The sequence below is a fragment of the Myiozetetes cayanensis genome, unplaced genomic scaffold (assembly GCF_022539395.1).
Source record: "Myiozetetes cayanensis isolate MyiCay16 unplaced genomic scaffold, myiCay2020 scf27, whole genome shotgun sequence".
NCBI lineage: Eukaryota > Metazoa > Chordata > Aves > Passeriformes > Tyrannidae > Myiozetetes > Myiozetetes cayanensis.
In genome coordinates, this window is record NW_026087488.1 from 2,037,565 (window position 1) to 2,058,938 (window position 21,374).

Consider the following 21,374-nt stretch of genomic DNA (forward strand, 5'->3'; position numbering starts at 1 on the left):
CAGCAGCATCTACCTGTTCAAATATTCCAGCTGAGGATTGTGCTGTCATCCTCCCTGTATTTGAGACTGGAACATCAATGCAAAACACAAACAAACACAAGCACACACTCCATATTAAATGATTAACACGAAATTAAACCACGGGTGGATGACAACTGAAAGACCAGCTAACAAAAAGATAGATATAATGTGAATAAACCCACTGTTCTTGAGGAGGAATTCAGAAGGGCCTGTAAGAGGGTTTATTTTTAAAGGATGGAGTATGTATTTTTATACAGAATGCAATTATCTCTTATTCTGGCCTGCTGACATTGCTTCTCATAACTCGGGGGTCTAATTCAGACTCTAAACTAAGTGAAACAGCTTCAAAGGCTTTGGACATTTAAAGAGAAAAAAAAAATCATCAAAATAAGTGTTACCCATTCCTTTTGCCTTTGCTGCTGGGGCTGCTCCCACTGCCTGTTCCTGCCCTGTTCCTGCAGAGAAGCCGAGCAGAGGAAGCCAAAGCTCAGCTGAAGGTACAGGACGTCTCAGGGACTATTTTAAAACCACTGCACAGGTGGGAGCTGCAGCGTCTGACCCAGCCAGACCCCATTTCTGCCCAGCTGACCCCGCTGGTTCCAGCAGGAACTCCCGCAGAACATCGTCCACCTCTGACACACCACACTAATTAACACCGTCACTGTCACCTCACTGTGCCCCAAACACACCCCATGGTCAGCACGGTGTCATTGCCACCGTGGGAGAGGCTCGTTCTGGGCTGTAAGGAGGAGGGAAAGGAGGATTCAAACACCCTGGAGATCAGGGAATGTCACTGGATCTGCCAGGACATCCCACCCATGATCACTTCAGGACAGGCAGGGGCTCAGGGAAGTCACTATTTCAGTGCCTGCCCCATTTTTACAGTAAGTCATGAAATAAATAAACACTGGTCCTTCCAAACTGCCTCATTATCCCTCGTCCACATCCTCTTTTACCCAACCCCCAGGAAAGGCCCTGTTGCAAATGTTAGCATGTTTTTAATAGAAAGCGATTTTCCTAAACACAGTAATTAATCAAGAATCTCCCATCTCTATCTTCTAGAACTCAGGCACCTATAATAAAGTAATACACTAAAATAATTAAGGGAATTTTTTTTTTAATTGCCATTATAATGAATGACTTAACGGTCTACACAGAGAAATGCTGGGATTGTGACTTGCAGCGGTTTTTAAGCAGATTTGGGGAGCCACTACAGAACCCATATGGAGACACACCTTGTGTTAAACCGAGATCTGAACCCAGGTTACACCAGCTAAAAATCAGAAATCCAGGAGCTTTCACCCCAGTTCAATAAAACAGCATTTAAAAGTGCTGCACTTTCCAAACATGTCCCCATCTACATCAGCCCTGCTCAGCTGAGGACAACCCCATAAAAACCCCTCACTTCTCAGAGGTGTTAGGATTCATTAGGTAAAAAAGAAATTATCAAAAAAAGGTATTATTACCCACTAAAGCCCCACAGACACAGCCACCACTGCCAAAGGGAAGGTGTCCCTGAAGAAATCACGGAAGAAAATGTGCATTAGGATTTTGCCACTCTTGAGGTGAGCAGGGGATTTTTTTTATTCCAGTAAGTGCCAGCAATAATCCAGCATTCAAAGTTTTGTGAATTAGACCCTTTCAAACTCCCAGGCAGAATCCACCTTAATGGATTTTTCTTCTACATTCATCTTTGCCCAAAGGCTTCATTGTCTCATTATGTAAACGACCTTTTCATATGAAAATTAAATGTTAAAGATGCTTTTTGTAGTTCTTCAATACTGCAAATATCACATGGACACTCACAATAATTCAGACTAAGTGTAACATAAAGAAAAAGCACCTGCTTCAAGCAATAGAACAAATTAAGAAATAACTTGTTTTTAGAAGACTTAAAAATTGAAAGCCTTAATTAGAATTAACCTCCAGAACTTTCTTTCCTACACAGAAACTCAAACTAAGAAATCATGTGGCAAAGAAAGGCTTAAAATGAGGCCTTTAAGAGCCCTAAAAACCACCTGGGTAGTTCTGGTTTGCATCAGCCTTTGAAATAATTGGAGTCAGTGGACAGAAACAATTCCAGTGTTTGAAAACACATCACTTACTCTGCCCCTCCTCCCTGGGTTTGCTGTGTGCTCACTGTGTTTGGAATTTCTTCTTGGACCAAAAAAGAGCAGGATCATTTTAATAATAATTAATAACTAAGTCATACAGAAGCCATAAGAGCTCAAGGGCTCCCCATACACCAAGTTATTCCCTTGATTGTGTGAATTCCCAACCTAACCAGAAATACACTCCACTTCCAGAAGACACTGCCATTTTTCAGATGACAGCCACTGGTAACACCTGGTTTGTTGAATGCAGAGGAACCCCAGGCAGCCCCACCTGAAAGCAGGAGTGGTGCAATAATCTGGATTTGCAGAGTCCAGCAAAGTCCTCCTGCAGAGTCCTCCTGCCTGCCCTCCTCACATCACCTGTAGTGCCACCTTCCCTTCCTTCCCTTCCCTTCCTTTTCCCCTTCCCTTCCCCAGAGCTCACCAGCCCTTCACAGGCCCATTTTCCCAATCTGCTTTCCCTTTTTTGAGTACTGAAGAGCTGAATGCTTTACTTATTTTATGAAAGCAGACAGTGCAGAGCAGAGCAGAGGGTGAGGGTTGTTTTACTCACTCCTCCCACAGTGCCAGGAGCCAGAAAGCCTCAGACTGTTGACTCAAGTAAACAGGATTCAAAGTAGCCCCCTCTTATTTTCTTCCTTTCACATTTCATTAGGGATGCTTCGTCTCATTCTGAAAGACTTCCTACTTTCTATTTTTGTCTCTTTTTTCCCCCCCCCTCTCTGTAGGACACTGTCAGGTAGATTTAGGGCTTCATCAAAACAAGGCTTGACCAGATTCAACACGGGCAGAAATATTCCATAGAATCCATCAGGCTGGAAAGTGTCTCAGGAGGTCACTCAGTTCAACCTTGGCCTTGAAACTGGGTCAAGGCTGAACCCAAACCAGCTTCCAGAGGGTTTTGTCCAGGTAGAGCTTGGAAACCTCCAAGGATGAAAGTCCAACAACTTTCCCTGGGCTTGTATATTTAAAAAAAAAATCAGAAAAAAAAATAAAAAAGGAGGAAAACCCAGAAAATTATTAGAAAGAAGAGGTGTCCATGAAAATAACTGATCTCATTGATTAAAGCACAAGAAATAAAGCAGAACAAGCTCAGTGGGTCTATGAGAGCTGTGAGATGCACAGGCACATAATCTATAAAACAAGTGAATTTGTTGTCAGGACTGAGTTTTAGTCTGTACCAAGATAAGAAGATGTATTAAGTACAGAATAGGCTGATAGTGGTCTTTTCACTTACATTAAGATGTTTCCCACTCAAAATGAGGATTTGTTCAGCTTATCCTTTAACCTGCAGCCCCATGGCTGGAATGGGATCTGTTTACACTCCTCTGGCAGCTTTCCTGACCACTTTGATTGGAATCTCTGCAACCTGCTGACAGCACAAAACTGCAGCTCATATTGTGAGACTGCCAGTATTTGGAGACATGATTCACCTGTGAAGGGAGAAACCAGAGGATTCCCAACATTTACTGAATCATATTTCAAGTTTTGAGGTTTGTTTTTTTTTAATCTTTAAGATGCTAAACTTTTTTTTTTATTTATTTATGAAATGCCTCCACTCACAAATGCTCTTTTCTCACACTTGCACATCCAGCACCTGAGCACTCACCAAGTCTCTGCCATGCCTGGAAACCATCTAAGAATTACTAAAATCCTACCAAAAGGTATGAAATGCACTCCCAGAAGCCTGAGCAGAAGGCAACATTTTCCTCTAATTCCTAAGTTTTCAGCTGGCATTTCATAAAGAACCTCTGAAGGCCACAGAAGGCACCTCAGGAAAGGAACCTTGGTGTCAGTTGACTCAAGTTCACCACACAAATGTTCCTCATTTCCAGCAGGAAAGAACTTGGGTGGTTCTAAGTGAGAGGCTGAAAACCCCTGAGGACACTTCTCTAAACTTGGAACATGTAAAGGAAGAGAAAGTGGTCACTGCAACCTGGCAGATGAAGAATTACAGAGAAACCCCCCCTCTGTTCCAGGACAGGCCCTGGCACAGGCTGCCCAGAGAAGCTGTGGCTGCCTCTGGATCCCTGGAAGTGTCCAAGGCCAGGCTGGATGGGGCTTGGAGCAACCTGGGATAGTGGGAGGTGTCCCTGGGTTGGAATTACATGATTTTAAGGTCATTTCCACCCAAACCCTTCTGGGATTCTATGAAAAGCAGCCTCTTTTCATCAGTTTGTGGCAGTTTAAGCGAAGTCCCCAAGTCCCTCCTGCCTGGTAGTCCGTGCTCAGCAGAGACTGCTGAGGTCCCCTCCCAAAACAAGCATCACAGCTGAATGCCAGAGTTGTGAAATAATTACTGCCCTGTGAATTTGAGCAGCTCCTCGCAGCTCTGCAGCTTTATAAACAGGAAGTGTGAAGCTGTGCATTCATACCTGCTTTCATCATATGACAGAGCCCCAGAGCCATCAAATCCTGGCTGGCACAACAAGCCTGGCTGTATAATCTGCACTGTCTCCACAGTGGCTCCTATTCATCCTGAGAGCTGCAAAAAAAGGCTAAGAGAGAGCTGGGCATTTTCATCACATGTCTCTGAAAGTCAGGGCTCCACCAACAGAAAGGCACAGGTTTATACCCCTGAAAAACAACCCAGTCTGAAGAACCCTCACCTCCCTGCAATATTCAAGTCCTGCTTTTCAGCTATGAGAGAAAATAAAGGAGAGCAAGTTCCTTCTTGGAATGCAGAAAGAAAAGAGAATAAAGCACCGAAATGGTTCCCTGATCCTCTTCCCTAAAAACACGTCTGGGATTGAAGAAGTTAATTTTATAATCTGGAGTAATAAAAAGTGGTTTCCCGGGGGCTCAAGGGCTGAGTCCATGGATTTGTCACCATGCTGAGATGGACAACCTCAAATAGATGATTATATATTTGCACAAGTTTTCCATCATCCCTCTGTCAGATTTATTACATCTGTACTGGAGGATGTTAATGATCAGACACCAGATATATTTGCCTTGATTTAAATAAAACAAATGTAGCTATTTTTCAAATTCAATCAAGGCACAAGAGGTCATTAACAAGATTTATCCTCTGCCCATCACACAACATTAGTCATTACTGGCACACACACTAAAACCAACCTTTTTGTGGATTAAAGTGGGTTTGCAGTGCTTTGATGGGCCTGGAGTCCTCCAGCTGGTACCACCTTTGAGATGTACAATGAGGAAGGAAAACTGCCCTCAAAAACTACTATTTCATGAGCTCTCCAGAAGCAAAACCTGGGGAATTGATACACCTGCCAGCATTTTACATTTCTGGAACACCAGCACTGGATTTGTGCTTTCTTTTTGCTCTTTTTCTCGCTGTGCACAAAACCAACCCCAAGGAAATGGATTTAATCAGCAGCCACTCATTCCTCCAAGCCCCTCACCCCCTGACCACGCTGATGCTGTGCCAGTTCCCCTTCTCCCACCCTGCACACAAGAATTTCACCCTGCTTTAAGCAGAAGGAAAACTCTGCCTTCCCCCAGCCCAAATCTGACAGATGCATGATTATTCACTGACATTTCTTGTGTTACCTGACTCAGTATTTAGCACAGATAAGCTGGAACTGCCCTGAGTCAGACCTACCCTACGTAGCATTCACAGAAACTTTGGCCACACATTCTGTAGTTTCATAATTTTCAAGCACCTTCATGAATTTCTGCTCAGTCTGTGATTATCCCCTGAAAGCTACTGAGGCAGAACACATTAAGAGTCACTGGAAAATACAGTCCTTAGGGATCTGAAATAAACACCACACAGATCTGAAATAAACACCACATCTCTTTCCTGGGGAATTCTTATTAAAATATTCTAGAGACAACACAGTGCAGGAGCTGCTGGGATAATTCAGCAGGAATAAAATACAACAGTATTGGAGATAATACAAAAGTCATAAAAAGGTTCTTCCTTTTACCAAGTTTTAAAGGCCCAAGAACAGCAGCAGAACAAGTGAAAATAAGGCAGATTTCAGAGCACCACCTCCTTGGTACAAGGCAAGGCCTAACACTGAGCAATTCCCACACATCCCCATGGACAGAGTGGCAGGAGAGGGGTGGGAAAATCACAGGCACACGCTGGAAAAAAAAACCAAACCAAAACAGGACCCTCCCTGACTTGCAGCACCGCCCTGGGAAGAAAATTGCTGCTGGAAAGCAACAAACTCACCAGCCCCACGACCAGCTTGGGCCATCACAAACTTAGGCTGATGCTCAGTTTGGAACAAAGCACTTCTACCTTCACCTTCAGAATTTCACTTCCTCCCAAAGAACCCATCCTGGGAAGGAGCTCTGCAGGAGAGCTCTCCCCACAAGTGCAGATCCCACACCTTTCCCACAGCAACACCCCAAGCAGTGCCTTTACTATAAATAAATGACCACAAGTGGCAAAATTCATGAAAAGAGGGGTCTGAAGTAGCATCCCTTCCTTCCCAAAGAGCACAGCCAGCCCGGGATCTCAGGGAGACCAACGTGGGGCTCCGTGTGAGCGGCACTGCTGGACACAACTCCAGGGTGCCACATCTCCCACAGCACAGCCAGAGAAAAAGAAACCAGCAGGAATACCTGATGTTCCAGGGTGGAAAAGGCCACTAACACCAGCCTGCTGTCACACTTCCATCTCCTCCAACACAAGTTACATTTTAGCTACAGTTATTTATATTGTGAGCCTTTAACCACAACAGCCTCACCTTCACAGCCTTTGGTTACTCCCAAAAATGGAATGGCAATAAATAAAACTGATGGTCAGTCAGAGCTCAAAACCCTTATTTTCTGGAGCAGCATTTATCCAGACATTCTGAACAACTGAAATTAAAAGCAGTGTCTCAAAAATATGATCACACCATTCTGAGTGATCAGTTAACCACTACTGAGCACCCAGAAAGAATTCAGGTGAAGAACCTGTACAATATCCCCCAATATAAAACTGTCTCAGCATTTAATGACCACTCAGCAGTGTCAGAGAAGGCAGATCTAACCAGAGATAAATAGGTTTGGCTTTCTTTTTTTTTTTAATGTTTGTGTTTATCCATTATCTCTGTTTGTGTCCACAGAAATGCCCCAAGTACCAGCGCAGTTCTGTGCAAGTAAGAATGGCCTAACAAATAATGTTTTGATAACTAGCCTGTTTTATACATACAGCGATTCACTGGTTAAGTAAACAACATAGTTATTTAGAAAAACATCAATTTATAACAGAGTGCCTAAAACAACCTTTCTGTTCTCCTACAGAAAAACAGTATTGAATGTCTCATATAGAGAAGAATAACACGAAATAAAACAACACCAAAGGCAAACATTACATCCACTGCGTAGAAATAATTTCAAGTAACTTTTTAACAGATCAGTCTTATTAATTATGGAACATGCAGAGCAACTTAAGAGTTTGAAGCGTTTAAATCTCATGTTAAAATTCAAACCGCTCATTTCTTCTTATTTATGGACTTTGAAATACACATTTTGACCAAATGAGCGTCTTTTCCACCTAAGAGCTTCCTCCTGGTACATTCAGCTTCACACCTCTGCCAAGCTGCATTTGTGACTCCAGCTCCTCCAAAAATACCAAAGCTTTTAAACACTTCCTATACTTTCACTAGCAGTGAAATCCTTCAGGGCTGTTGTGTTTAAAATACGTGAGTTTGAGTCACAGATTCGTTTCTTCTCCTTGACAGTACGTTGCTCCATTTCCTACTGGCATGGCATCCCCTCAGAGGCCCCAACAGAAAAAAAAAATATCCAGAAAATATTTCATAAAAATGCCCTTTCACATCAAGTTGTTTCTCTTTCAATGAACAGCCAGCGGTTCCACCCAGCTCTCCCTGTCACTCCTGACGTGCTTCTCACAGAACGGGCAGCCATGGACGGGCCTGAGCTCATGAATTTTATCAAGGCTTTTGCTATCAAACAGGTGAGCTGCTTTACCTGCACTGCCCGGGACAACAACCGCAAACACCTGCCCTGCCTGCGAACCATTCCCTGCCGAAAATTCCTGTCCCTCTTTGTCCTTGGACTTGGCTATCACTTCCAGAGCTGCCAGGGTGTAGCTGCTGTCGCCTTGGAGCCCTGCAGCTGCGAGCATTCACCATTCAGCTTGTTTATGTTTTCCCCTCGCTGGTTCCTCTTTAAATTCTCCGGGAGGGCTCTAGAAAAGGGCTGGAACAGCGACACGGATCCCAAAAAAAATCCCCGCACACGCCACATCCACCTCCCCACCGCGGCGGCTGCAGATGCGCGATCCCCGGGCACGGGGGAAGTAAACACGAGGGATGGGAGAGCCGGGAGCTGACAGACAGCCCTGTCACACCGGGATGGCAGCATTTCCCGATTTATCCAGGGGGAGAGCCGGCGGAGCGGCAGCGAAAGGGAAAGGCCGGGCCGAGGGCGGCGGGAGGGTCCTGGCGGTGGGGACGGGAAGGCAGAGAGCGGAGGGGGGGGGGCCTTCCGCGGTGAAACAGGGGGGGAGACACCGAAATAAATAGATGGAGAGAGACCGAAATAAATAGACGGATAAATAAATAAATGACGGGGTGCGAGGGGGGGAGGGTGGCGAAAGGGGGCGGGGAAGGAGCCCGAGGGAGAAGCCCGAGCGGCGCAAGTGCCTCCGCGCGGGGTCCGTCATGGAGGTGCCGCCTCACCGCCCGCTGCCGGGGGCAGCGCGGGAGCCCCTCACACACACAACCCCCACCCTGCACACCCACCTCCGCCCCGGCCCCGCCGCCCTCACCCCTCCGCAGCGCCTCGTCGTAGCCGAGGAAGCCGATGCGGGACTCCTTGGCGCCCATGGTGCCGCTCAGTCCATGGCGGCGGCGGCGGCGCCCGGCGGAGCCGCTACCGACGGACGGGGCGGGCGGGGCGGAGGGGAGAGGGGGAGCGGCGAGGAGGGCGGGGCCGCCCGGGAGGGGGCAGGGCGAGGAGGAGGCCGCGCGCCCGCTCCGCAGCCGCCTCCATGCCGGGTCACGTGGGCCCGGCCAGTGAGGGGCGGGGGAAAGGATTGGGAGCGCGCGCGCCGCGTCACGTGGCTGCGGAGGGCGCTCGCGCGCGCGCGGGGCGGGGCTCTCATTGGTCGCTGGGGTGAGCGCGGGGATCGCGCGCGCCTTTGGGCGGGCACTGCCCCCCCCCCCACTCCCCTCAGCCCTCAGGGGGAGCTGAGGCGGGAACCGGGAGTGCGATGGTTCGGGTCCTGCCTCAGCTTCTCGCCCGGCCCAAGCGGCCGCAGAGGAAGGCTACGGGGCATGGGAGGAAGGGCCTCAGCGCGCTGTGGGAGGGGGAGGGTCCGGCCCTTTAGCCCCTTCCAAATCTTATGAGGAACGGGACCCTCAGACAGCTCAAACCTCACAGGGAAACAGCCCCTTGAATCTCACGGGGAACTGGACCCTCAGCCCTTCAAAGGTCGCAGGGGGATCAGCCCTTCATCCCCCCTCAAACCTCACGGGGAGATCAGCCCTTCCCTTCATCCCCCTCAGACCTCGCGGGGAGATCAGCCCTTCATCCTCCTCAAACCTCACAGGGGGATCAGCCCTTCATCCCCTTCAAACCCCACAGGGATCAGCCCTTCAGCCCCTCAGACCTCACAGGGGATGGTTTCTCCTCAGAAAGTCCTCTGAGGAGCAGGGCTGCAGCCACAGGGTGACAGCAGGAGTTTCCCATTCCATTAAAATGCCTTTTCACTGTCTGAAACAGAAACTCGGGCTGAATGGTAAAAGGATCAAAACCACCCCTGCCCTTTGCTGTTCTCCAGCATGTTTGCTTTCAGTATTCAGCCCAGCACTGACACAGAATGGGAGGATTTCCCAAATGGCTTTGTTACAACATTAAGCCTGGTAACCTACCCTGGGTCACTCCTGAGCAGAAAATAAGGAGCTTGAAAGAAAAAACCATCGATTTCCAAGGGCAGCTTGTTCCAAGGATTGTTCCTGCACTGAAACAAAGCCCGTGAAAACACCAGTTGCGAGTCATTCCCTAAGTTCCTGTTTCCACAGGGAATGATCTTGCCACATCAGAGCTGCAGAAAGGTCACGCCGGAGTTACTTTCTCGCTGATGTAAGTTCATGCGTAGGTATTTTTATAGCAAACATTCCAGACAAATTTCAGATCTGATAGGCAAAGCCAGGAATGCTGCTCACAGAGACAGGCAGCTCCAAGGCCAAACTTCTCCTCATGTGACCCAAGTGCAAAGACACAACAAAGGAAATAAGCTTCAGAAAAGCCTCCTTATATTTTTCTTTTTTCCTGCCATCATCTGAACTGTTTATTATCTTAGATTTGTGGCATATAATTATTCAAGAAAAAAAAACCTGCTACTTTTGCCTCTCTGGAATATATAGGTATGAGGAAGGGGAAGCTTAAGTGATTCTTAAAAATATAAATTAAACTAGTGGAAACATATTTCACCCACCAGCCACTTGTTTACATATCATTTAAAGAGTAAAGGTAAGAGAAAAGGTAAATGTAAAGGTAGCATAGGAATAAGAGGATTTAAGCTCCCTTGAGGCCTCACCAGCACTTTGCGAAGTTATTCCATTTTCATCTGTTATGTCATGACAGGACCTCTATTTGTAGCTTGAATAAACCTTACTCTCAGGCAGCAGAGATTATCAGGCAGTATTGGGGGTTCATTGACAACTGGTTGCCTTGCTAAATCATGAAAAAAATGAATGGTTAAAATTATAATGACAAATCAGGTCCTGTCACAAGCAGCTGACTTGGTACAAATGAGGAAGCAGAACCCTCTAGTGAGGAGTTCCTTCCTCTAGAGGAAGGAAAGGGGATTGATGGTTCGTAATAATGGTTAACAATTCATATTAAAAAGTAAAAAAGCTCTTTCCAAAATGGTTAAAAAATACGCATTACCCTAAAACTTGCTGCTTTTCCCAGTTTCCAAGACTCACCCTGCATTTTGGTGTTACACTTTAAAAAACCCCAACCAAAGGGACACCTCACGTCCCAGAGACACAAACCATGTCTAACAACCAGTAGGACTCCGTCAGAAGAGTCCTTTAAAATAATTTACTGAACCCATTGTACGCACCAAATTTAATAACAAGGATATTGTGGAGTGGGAAGCCGGGCTGGAGCTGCCTTTGTTCCGATTAAATTAAGCATGTTCTCAAAGGCACTGAAGCAGGAACCTGAGATAAGGCTGCGTGTGCTGAGCGTGGATTGGAGCTGGCACTGACTCATTAATGAAGCCTCACTGGGGAGCACAGGGGTGTAGATGTTGCCACTATTCAAGTGCCGTGTCAAAGGTAAATCGAATTAAGGTACACTGAGTTTAGACTTGTGTTGGATGGATGGAGCTCCTCTTGTGATACAGAAGTGCTGCACATGCAAATCGCCCTGGCCACCTGTCCTTTGGATTGCTGGGATTGAGTTAATTATTCACTGATCGCAAATTCATTCCTGAGCACTTAGCAAAAATATCTTCAGGTGTCTTCGCATCTCTCTCAGGTACCTGTGGCAAAGCACGTATTTACTTCTACCCCTTCCTGCTTCCCAGCCAGCCCTGAAGATGTGCAGCAGAGCACATCCCAAATATGTGGGAAGAGCAGAGAGTGGCAGAGACATCAAGGTGCAATAGGAGCATCCAGTACTGCAGGCCTGAGGTGCTCAGAGCTAATTACAATGAACGGATGGAGGAGAAAAATACCCCAAATCGTTGTCTGATTCTGATTTTCAGAGGGAGAGGGGAAACACAAAAGGTTTCCTCAGAGAGCAACAGAACTACACTTGCAAATTGAGACTGCTATCACATTTTCTAGGAAACAAGTGGTTTAGAGTAGTAGCACAGGGGGATGTTTGTTGCAGATTTATATAAACCAGGGGTGAGGAAAAAAGGAACAAATTCTTACCAGGACCTTCCTATTGTTGTCCTATAAGCTGTACTCCCACACTATTGCCAACATGGACTTGGTGGTGAAATACTGCAGGGGAAAATTAAAAAAATTGATTTAAAATTTTTTAATTAAATTACGTTGAATTTTAATAAAAATTTAAAAAGAGAAGACCGAAACAAAGGTAATAATTCTAGAATCCAGTTTTAATAAGCTCATTATAACTAGCAGCAGATAAGAAAATGAAGTCTTAACATCATCTTGTTTCTCAGGAAGCCCCACCGTGGTTTTAATAAAATTTGTGTTTATTTTTTGGCCCCAAGCATTCAAACTGCACTTCTGCAAGCGCAGCAATCATCCCCTTGGAGAGGGGCTGTGCTCCAGTGAAGGCAGGGCTGCAGGGTGGTGGAGCCAGGGGACTCACAGGGAGATGGGTGGGGTTTTTCCCCCATTTCCAGCACGAGGACACCTCTCCTTTCAGCCCTGCCCCAGAGATCCCAGTTCCCAGCAGTCCCGGGCGCTGAGCAGGTGCCCATCCCCACCCACCCCGGCACAGCCTGTGCCCCAACGGCCAGCCCTTCCCAGCACCAGCCCCTGCTGCTTCCTGGCACCTCATTGCCTGGTTTTTCCTGCTGAGTGGCAGGCAGGGCGGGGAGGCAGGAGGGAACAGCCTGTCCCTCTGTCCCAGGGGTGAGCTGCGGTGACAGCACGGCGTGGGGGTGACAGGCAGGTGACAGCCCTGCTCTGCACACCCACACTGCCACACAGCCCTGCAGATCAGGCCGTGGCAGAGACGGGGCCCAGGGAAGGACAGCAAGGCAAGTGGGAGCATCCCACAGGCCTCTGCTCCCTCTGTGCAGTTCTGGCACCCCTCTAGAACAGAATTAATTACTGTGTTTGCTGAGCCACTTCCCCCTGGTTGGTGCTGCTCAGGGAGCCCGTGACAGGTTTGAAGGCACCCAGAAGTGCTGCTCACGTTACTGCTCAATCCACAACTTCAGCTCCTGTTATTAATAGTGCTATCCACACAGCCCAGGGAAGGGAGGCACATCACACGCACCCAGAGCTATTTCAGGGTTTGTGGGTAAGTGATCCCCCACTTTTCCTGCAGTTGCCTTTGACAGACACAGAAGAAAACACCATAAGGTCCCCTCCACTCTCGATGTTCTCTTAGGCAGAGCCTCCCTGTGCGTGGAAGGGTGGCACGATCACACTCGAGGCCCACAGAGAACAGTGAAAAAATCCCTTTTTCCTTTCCTTAGCAGACTTTGCTGACGCTCCTCCAACCCAGAAGTAACGAGTGGCCACAGCTATTGACAGCCATGAGGTAAGTGGAACGCGTTAGATGTTTCTTTAAACACCACGTCCTTCCCGATTTTCTATCAACCTGTTTGATTATGCCACATCCAAGCAAAGTGTGACAGAATTAATCATCCTGCTGGGGTGCACGCTGAGGGAAGGGAACAGATGAGCTTTGGCAAGGCTGTTGTTAGCACTGAGAAACTGTGACAAAAAAGAGGCAGACTGCAACCCAGACGTGTGTCATTCACCCAGTGAGACACGCTATGATTTATCAACGCAACAACAATTGACGGGAACAGAGATCTCCCATTTCAAAGTGTTGTCTCCGTGCAGATTAAGAGTAGTATCTGTCATCAGGAAACAATGGGAAAGGAAATATGTTTGATACCAGCAATCCTGTGCTCTCTGGGAGGCAGAAACCACGGTGCCGTTGGATGGAAGTCAAGGATTTCTCTGCAAGTTCCATCCTGAGGCAAAAAAAAAAAAAAAAAAAAAAAAGTGTTGTGACAAGAGGAAGTGCAAATAATTAATAAGAGAAGATCAAATGAAAGGAGTGGCTTTGCAAGGAGTGAGTAATGCTGAGTGTGTTGCAGCCCAGCCCGGAGTGCAGAGCGGAGCTGGCCCGGGCGCACAGTGGGCCCTCGGCAGCAGCTCCACGGGCAGCTCTCCCTTTCAAAGGCAGGGCTGCTTCCCTCTGGGCCCCCCAGCTGCTGCACACGGGTCCCCAGCACTGCAGCCCCTGCTGGGCACACAGAAAGCCACACCGAGCCATCAAACACAACGAGCTCAGGAGCGCTGTGCCGGCAGCTGAGGGCAGTGGGAAGTGCATCCCAGAGCAGCAGGGCAGCCAGTGAAACAAAAGCCATCCCTGTGCTTCCCTTCATTCTGCCTCACATCTTGGAAGGGAAGGCCAAAGCTTCTTGTTTGCTAATTAAGGTTTCACCCGATCCAAACACCCAACAAAGGGCATCCCCAACCAGAGGAACCTGCCAGCCCTCCTGGCCCTGCCAGCCGACTGACGGCTCAGTTGGGTGCTCTCCCAACACAGAGTGACAGAGCCCTGGGCAGTGGCAATCACACACACACTGCTGTGCTGGCACACACACCCACCTCTGACTGGGATCCAAGGGTTCCAGCACCCTGGGTTTGTTGTGCACTCTCCAGACACCCCCAGACAGGGGTCCAACAGAAAGACATTAAAACAACAGAGCTCTATTTTATGGTGTCAAATGGCTAATGACAGTAATTAAGGATTTAAAAGGCCTTTATCAAGGGGCATTATCTAAGATACCATCATGCCTGTAATCAGAGTCAAGGAAGAATTGCTTGACCGAGCCAAGAAGGCAACAAAAATAGCCCAGTGACTTGCCATCTGCTGCAGCCACCACATCCCACCTCGCTCCCTGCCTGCAGCAGGAAGTCACACCAGGACACAGATGAGCAGGTTGTGTCCCTGCCATTTCAGCTGAACGTGCAGGGGCTGTTGAAGTGTTCCAGTGGGCTCCCAAAACAAAACATACAGCGCTGCTGGGCCAGTAGCTCCAACAACACTGTGCCTTGCCCCTTCTGTGGATCCACTGTGCCCATGCACAGGGTAAAGCAGTAGGGGTTAATCAAAATTTTGCCTACTACATCAAGTATTGGCACTTGTATTTATTTTGTAAAACATACTGTTAACTGACCCATAAAAGCCTTTGGGTAGAAGTCCAGCTACTCCTAGAGGAGCTTTTGTCCTAGCAGCTCTTTTCAGCCACTGTAACAAAATTTAGGGCTGGGATATGGAGTAGACTCTTGAGCAGATTCTTTGCAGCAGAAGACAAGTTCAGAGTAGATGGAGGTTGCCAAATTGTCACAGTTTGAAAAAGAAAATTGGTACATTCGAGGAAGGAGCAATTTGAAGTTCTTATAAAACACTTGGACACCACAATGATGGGCAAAAGTTTCTCCACTCATTTTGCTGTCTCTTATCACTTCCCAGCTGTTTCTTCCCCTCTCAGGTAGTTTCAATCTACCCTTCTATTTTTACCCACACAGTTTGCTAACAGCCTTGGAGCTGAGATTCTGCTGCTGGTGATGAGGTGCCAGCTGTGCATCCCTGCAAGCTGCTGCATGGACGACCTTGAAATTTTCTGGAGATGCCTCTAAACAGTATTTCCCATCTCCCAGAGAGCACCTCTCTGGTTTTAGCATTAGAAATACATCACTTCAGAGCATCCAGAGCATTGTGCAGATGTTTGCCAGGCTAATGCCAACCCAAACCCCTCCCCTGCCAGTGCCTAAGGAACAGCTCCTGCATCCCACTGTAGCCAGCCTAGGGAGCTCCTTTTGCTTCCTTCCCTGCAGAAATATTAAACCAGAATGAGAATGCAGATAGCTGTTAATTTTATGTCACAGCCAGAAAACTGAGGGTCTTCAGATCACACTTTTCTCCTCACTCCTTTAATTGCAAAATTATACTTCAAGGTTTGACACGAGTTTCTCACCTCTCTATTTTCAAGCTACTAGCAAACAAAACCAGACAAAGATACTTGTTTTTTCCCTGCTCTGCAGAGCCTGCACAGTGCTTTAATTTCAAATAGCTGAAATATTGCTAATTACCAGCATATTCTAACAAAACTTGTGATTTTACAGAGAGCTATGTCAAACCAAACCAAATTATAGGTCAGAACATGCCAATCTTTTCATCACTCTCACTAATTCCCTCTGTGGTTTATGTCCCTTCCCAACATGTGTCTTCCCAGGTTGTTGGAGCCCCTGGCTGGCACTGCTCAGCTGCTCCATAATTAGTCCTCACACCACACACAGCAACAAGGCATTCACAGCAGACTCTTGTCACATTTTCTTTAAACATTAGGTACAAAACCAGAAATAGAAATTGGAGATTCTCAGGAATCTGGGTGGAAAGAAGAGACTGGAAGAATTTTTTCTAAAAAAAACCCCCAAAACCACATGAAAAGGGGGAAAAAAGACCCTTTCTTTCTCTGGATAAGCACTAATCTAGACCATAGAATGCTGCCCCTTCCAGACATGATGCTCAGGTAATCCCCTCCTAATGTCCAATTAAAGTTGAATCCAAAGAAGGGGAATACTCCCTACATAAGTTACAGTGGGACTTCCCCTGGTCCTCTCCCAGGTCCCACGCTCTCCCTTTGCCATCAGACTTACCTTAACTGCCCAGGGCTTTGGCCAGTGGTGTCCCATGACCCTTCCCTGGCATCCTGAGGGGTTCAGCCCCCCATTCCCACAGCCTCTTCCCCTCAGATTGGACCCACCTCCTGAGATGGAAGAACCCAGCCCTGCTCTGGAGCACCCCCAGCACCAGGGGATCTGAGCATCCAGAGCCCCAGCTGGGAATGGCACCGACAATAAATCATCAACACCCCTTTTCCTTCCCTGCAGATTAATGTTATATAAGTTACTCCAGCCATAAACTGTAAACAGCATAAAATGCACTTCTTTGCATCCCAGCGTGTTGGGGGAGATCATAAAAGCACTTAATATATTATTTAAACCATTTAAGGGAGATGGCACAAGTGCTGTAATTAGCAACAGTTCTCCAAATCCCCACATGCCAGACAAAGGATCACATTCAGCATTTCCAGGCTGGTGGGAGGGAATCAGAACATCACCCAAATTAAATGGCACACACTGCTTTTCTTCCCCCTCTGCCAATCTCAGCAGAGCCCACGTCTCACTCCAGCCTCCCCCTGCACCACCACGCAAGGGACTGAAACCACCACCTCAAGAAGACTGGTCTTTTTTGGTCTTATTGCTTTAATTATAACAAGGCTTTAATAAAGAGAAATGAAGCCACTTCTCCTGGCAGTGACCTTCTGCAGGCTGGAGGGGAATCCCCTTGCTTTTTCCTTTTAATAAAACCAAAACCAAAAGAAAAAGAAACCCAAAACCTGAACTTCCTCTGGAATATCCATGGACTGAGGTGTTCAGTGGAAGACTCAGAGCTCTCCAACCCTTCATGCACAGGGGGCAGGTCCAGGGCAGTGGGAGGGGAGGCGCAGGGGCAGAGCAGGAGAGAGGCACACAAAGGGCTCCGGTGACAGCGGAGGGACAGGACCTGGCCAGTGCCAGCAGCCTGAGCTTCACTGCCCTGTGCAACCCCAGGACTCACCAGGTGCCCAGAAGCCTCATCCCAGGCTGGTGGCACCCACTGCCCTGGCAGTGGTCTCAGTCTGGGTCCCCTGGCTCTGAGCCCCAGTTGCTCTGACCACATGCACAGCTACAACCTGGAAAAGGTGTGTCCCCAGGGAGTCCTGCAGAGCAGAGCCTCAGCACTGGGAACAGATAACAGGACAGGACAACCCCTTCTGGTGGCCTGACATTTGATTTCTCTGTATTGCAGAGAGAGGAAAATCCCCGTTGTTCTTCTACAGCTTTTATTATTTTTGCATCATCCCTCCCTCATTTCTTTTTGTTGCTCCCTGTGTGGGCTGCAGTTTGACTTGCACAGTTGGTGCCTCTGTGCATGTCCCTGATCCTGGGGCATTCCCTGCCCTGCTCCCCAGGCAGGGCTGGCTGGGCAGATGGGAACCAATCTCATCCTTCCCCAGGCCTCTGTGACTCACTGCTGAGATGGGGGTAACCTTGTTAGGGAGGGGAAATGAGCAAGACACAGATCACTCAGGGAGCTCATATCATGGCATCCAGAAAGTGATACAAGTCAAGGAATTTTCACTATGAAGAGATACCCAACTTGTTATACAAGTGGCACCAAAGGAATGGGCTAATTAACATCTCATTAATAATGCCTATTTCGATTTGCATAAAACCTTATGAAGCACAATAAGGAGAAAAGCCTTTAACTATCTTGTTTCTCCCAGGGTGCAAGTTGCAAAGTGTGGAGGAAGCTGATAGTGCTCTTTCAGTTCCTGAGGACTTCAGGCAGCTTAAAAAAGTTTTTTGATATGAGCAAACACCATCAATAATGTCATGAAGAGCTGGCTGAGAAGGCAAGGACAAACATCTACAAAACTGTTGAAGCACAAAATAATGTCAGAGCACCTGAAGATACATCTGTTGAGGAGGGGGTGTCCAGCACTGAGGTGAGTCACCGGTACCTTTGGGCAGGATTGGCTGCCTGTGTCTTCCAGTATGGGAATAATTGGAACACACCTGATGGGATCTTGCAAGAAGTGGATGAAAGGGAAGCAGGTGTATTTATGGTTGTACACACCCCTTGTCACCAATCCTGTCTGTGTTTATACCACATTAATTCTAACAAGTGGTTAAACGAGCAGCTCCCAACACTTACCAAAAGCAGCTCCTGTGGCATTAAGATGCCTCTGACAATGCCATGTAGAAACAACAGCTGGCCCAAATTCTCCTTCACATCTCTTCCCTTCATACAACTTACTAAATCTGTATTCATTTGCAGGGAGGAGATGGGTCTTTGGTTGGCTGTGAAAGTTTTCACTGCCCTCAAGCAGCAGGAAAGGGATTTCCAGGTGGAATTAGCAAAGCCTCCACCCCTGCAGTCCAAGCAGTTGCTGAGTATCATTGATCACTCCTTCAAATGGAGCATTCACCACCCTCCTGGTAAGAACAGGTTCCTGGAAACCATTCCTTGTTACAATTCCTCTTTGGCATTACATTGCAATACATCTGGCAACGATGTTTGGAGTCTATGTTTAACTAAACCACATGTACAGGCAGTTGGTTTAAGTGTAATGTAAAATACCTGTATGTTTATCTGCCTTTATCAGCTCTCCTTCCTGTGATCTATCAGTAAATAAATACCATTTCAGCTGCCTGCATTTACCAGATGCACCCAGCCCCATCACATCACACGTGGTAATCACGCTAAATCTGCCCAAAGCAGCAAATTACAAACAGCAGCACACACAAAGCATCTTCCCAACTGCTTCCTCTCTGGCTCCCTGCCTGCTCTGCACTGCAAGAGCTGCTGCACTACAGGAGTTGGGTAATGTTTGCACTTGCACAGCTCCTGGAAGATGAAGACACTCAAATACAGAAATTAATATTCAGGGGAAAGGAAGTTTCCCCTGAGGTGCACTGTTACAGTACAGTGTGTCTGACTGGCACTGGGCTCCTTTCCTCCCAGGGACAAATAGGAGATGCCTGACCTGTTTGTACTCTTCCCATCCAGCCAGAACACCCTCTCAAAGGACTCCTGCCCTGAGCAGGCAATACAATCCCAGGCATTTCCACAGCTGGTGTGTGTGTTAGGCACCTTCCAGCAGGAGAGGCTCCAGAGCAGGAAGCAGTGCTGTGTTCCAGAGGGGAGGGGGAAGCGGGAGAGTCACAGGCTCGTGGGGGCTCAAAGACACATCTCAGGTCTGGTCTCTCAGGAGTGAACCAGGCTGATGGACATGTGAATGCAGGGAGAGCCTCAGATGAAGCCTGGCCAGGAGTCCATCTGTGCCTCCCACCTGCATATTCCTGCTTTGGCCGAGCTCCCAGCGCCGCCGACATGGAAAGGTAGAACAAAGCCTTGGGTTTTCAAGGGGAACTCGAGGCCTTCTCAATCCTCTGAAAGGCAAAGTGTACACATGATAAGCCAAGAGAGCCATTCCATGCTGCAAGTCACATGCTGGGTGGAAGTTGTAATCTCACAAGGACACAGATATGGCCATGCAAATATGGGTTATGCCTGTGCTAACAACCTGCTTATGTCCCCAGAGCTCCCAAATGGCCTTTAATCTGCCTGCTAATGCAGGTGAAAGCTCCTGCTGAAGGAGCTTCATTTCTCTTGTGCTCCCATTAGCCAGGAACCTGCTGTCCTTCCATACCCTGACCTGAGAGGTGAGGACATAAGCTGGCAACTTCTTGGATTAAATCTTTGGAGGTGAAAAGGAGCTGCCACAGAGGGGACAGATGTCACCATTGCAGGCACAGCAGGAGGGCGGTTGGCATTGGGAAACCAGCTGCATTTTCAACATCCCCTTCAGCCAAACCACCTCTAAGAGTCCTCCCAAGAGCCAGGCTGAGGCAGCACAGCTCCAGTCAGCTGTGCTATCAGCTGTGCTATCCCCCTGCTTCACTCTGCAGAGCTTACCTCGTGGAGAATGCCAGCATGGGTTAAACAAGCTGTAATGCACCTCAGATGGTCCAAGCCAACCCAACTGCACAGTGGGAGCAGGGAATTGCCTTTGCATGTGCCCAGAACCAGCCTGGGAGAGGCTCCTGCACCCAGAGCTGGCAGCAGAACCTGAGAGGTGGTGGGGGGGAAGAGCAGACAGGAGGGAAAAGGCCGCAGACATCTTGAGGGGAGGGCCTGTCGCAGTGGATGTTTGTCACTGTGGAACTCAGTCGTGGGTAAAGGCCAAACTTCCCTCAGACAGCCGGAAAACAAGGACCTCTCTCTGTCTCCAGACCCACCAGCAGGTCCTTCCCAAGGTGAGCCCTGCCCTGGGCCGGAGCTCACACCATCGGCTGCAGGGGGGACCTCAGCCCAGAGCCAGGGATGCCCCAGAGAGAGGGCCCTTTGTGCAGCCCTGGGATGGCTCTGGGTGCCAGAAGCGACCTGGCACAGGAGCCCAGCTGAGTCCCAGCTGCAGCAATGACACTGATTGTCCAGGGACACAACAATGGCACTTGTCTCACTGGCTGGGCCACGGCGCGTTTCCCTTTGGGAAAGCATTTCGCCTGCAAGGGATTTTCCAAAACAAATGCCTCTAACCCCAAGCCTTTCCAGACTTCCTGCTGGCAAGGGCAGTTTATTCATTCCAAAAAGGAGAGCTTTAAAAGAGATGTCACCCAGGAGAGAGAGATCTCACTGCTGTTGGCTTTCACCAGCATCTGTGAAGGAGGTGACCTTGAATTCCCATTGCCCTGTGATGGGAATTGAGATCTCAACTCCAAGCAGCTCCCTGAAAACACCCAGGGTGCAGCCCAAGGTCCCTGTTCCCCATCAAATGGGACTGTCCCTGTTCTGGAGACCATCCCCAGCTCAGGGCAGTGCTTCCCACAGCACTGGCTCAGCAGGGGCAGGGGAGGAGTTGAGAAAGACCCATCTTGCACTTGCTGCTACAGAGGCTGTAGAGGGAAACTGTGATTGCCCACCCCAGGAGCTGCACCCACACTCCTGGGAGCCAACACAGCCCAGGCAGGGCTGTGACTCAGAGCTGCACTTTGCACCTTCAGAGGCTCC

The 21,374-nt window shown here is 48.2% G+C and overlaps 1 protein-coding gene across 4 annotated transcripts in view; it reads right to left on the bottom strand.

Moving 5' to 3' along the window:
• The window catches only part of USP32 (ubiquitin specific peptidase 32), a 63,973-nt gene extending 51,965 nt beyond the window's left edge, over positions 1–12,008 (bottom strand). For 3 of the 4 annotated variants that reach the window (XM_050321859.1, XM_050321856.1, XM_050321855.1), the window contains exon 1: positions 8,839–8,955. In XM_050321859.1, coding sequence (XP_050177816.1) covers positions 8,839–8,896 — 58 coding nt within the window. In that variant the 5' untranslated portion in view covers positions 8,897–8,955. Of the gene's footprint in view, positions 1–8,838; positions 8,956–11,962 lie in introns of those variants that run through there. The other variant, XM_050321858.1, reaches the window with a different exon arrangement.
• Between the last annotated feature and the right edge of the window lie 9,366 nt (positions 12,009–21,374).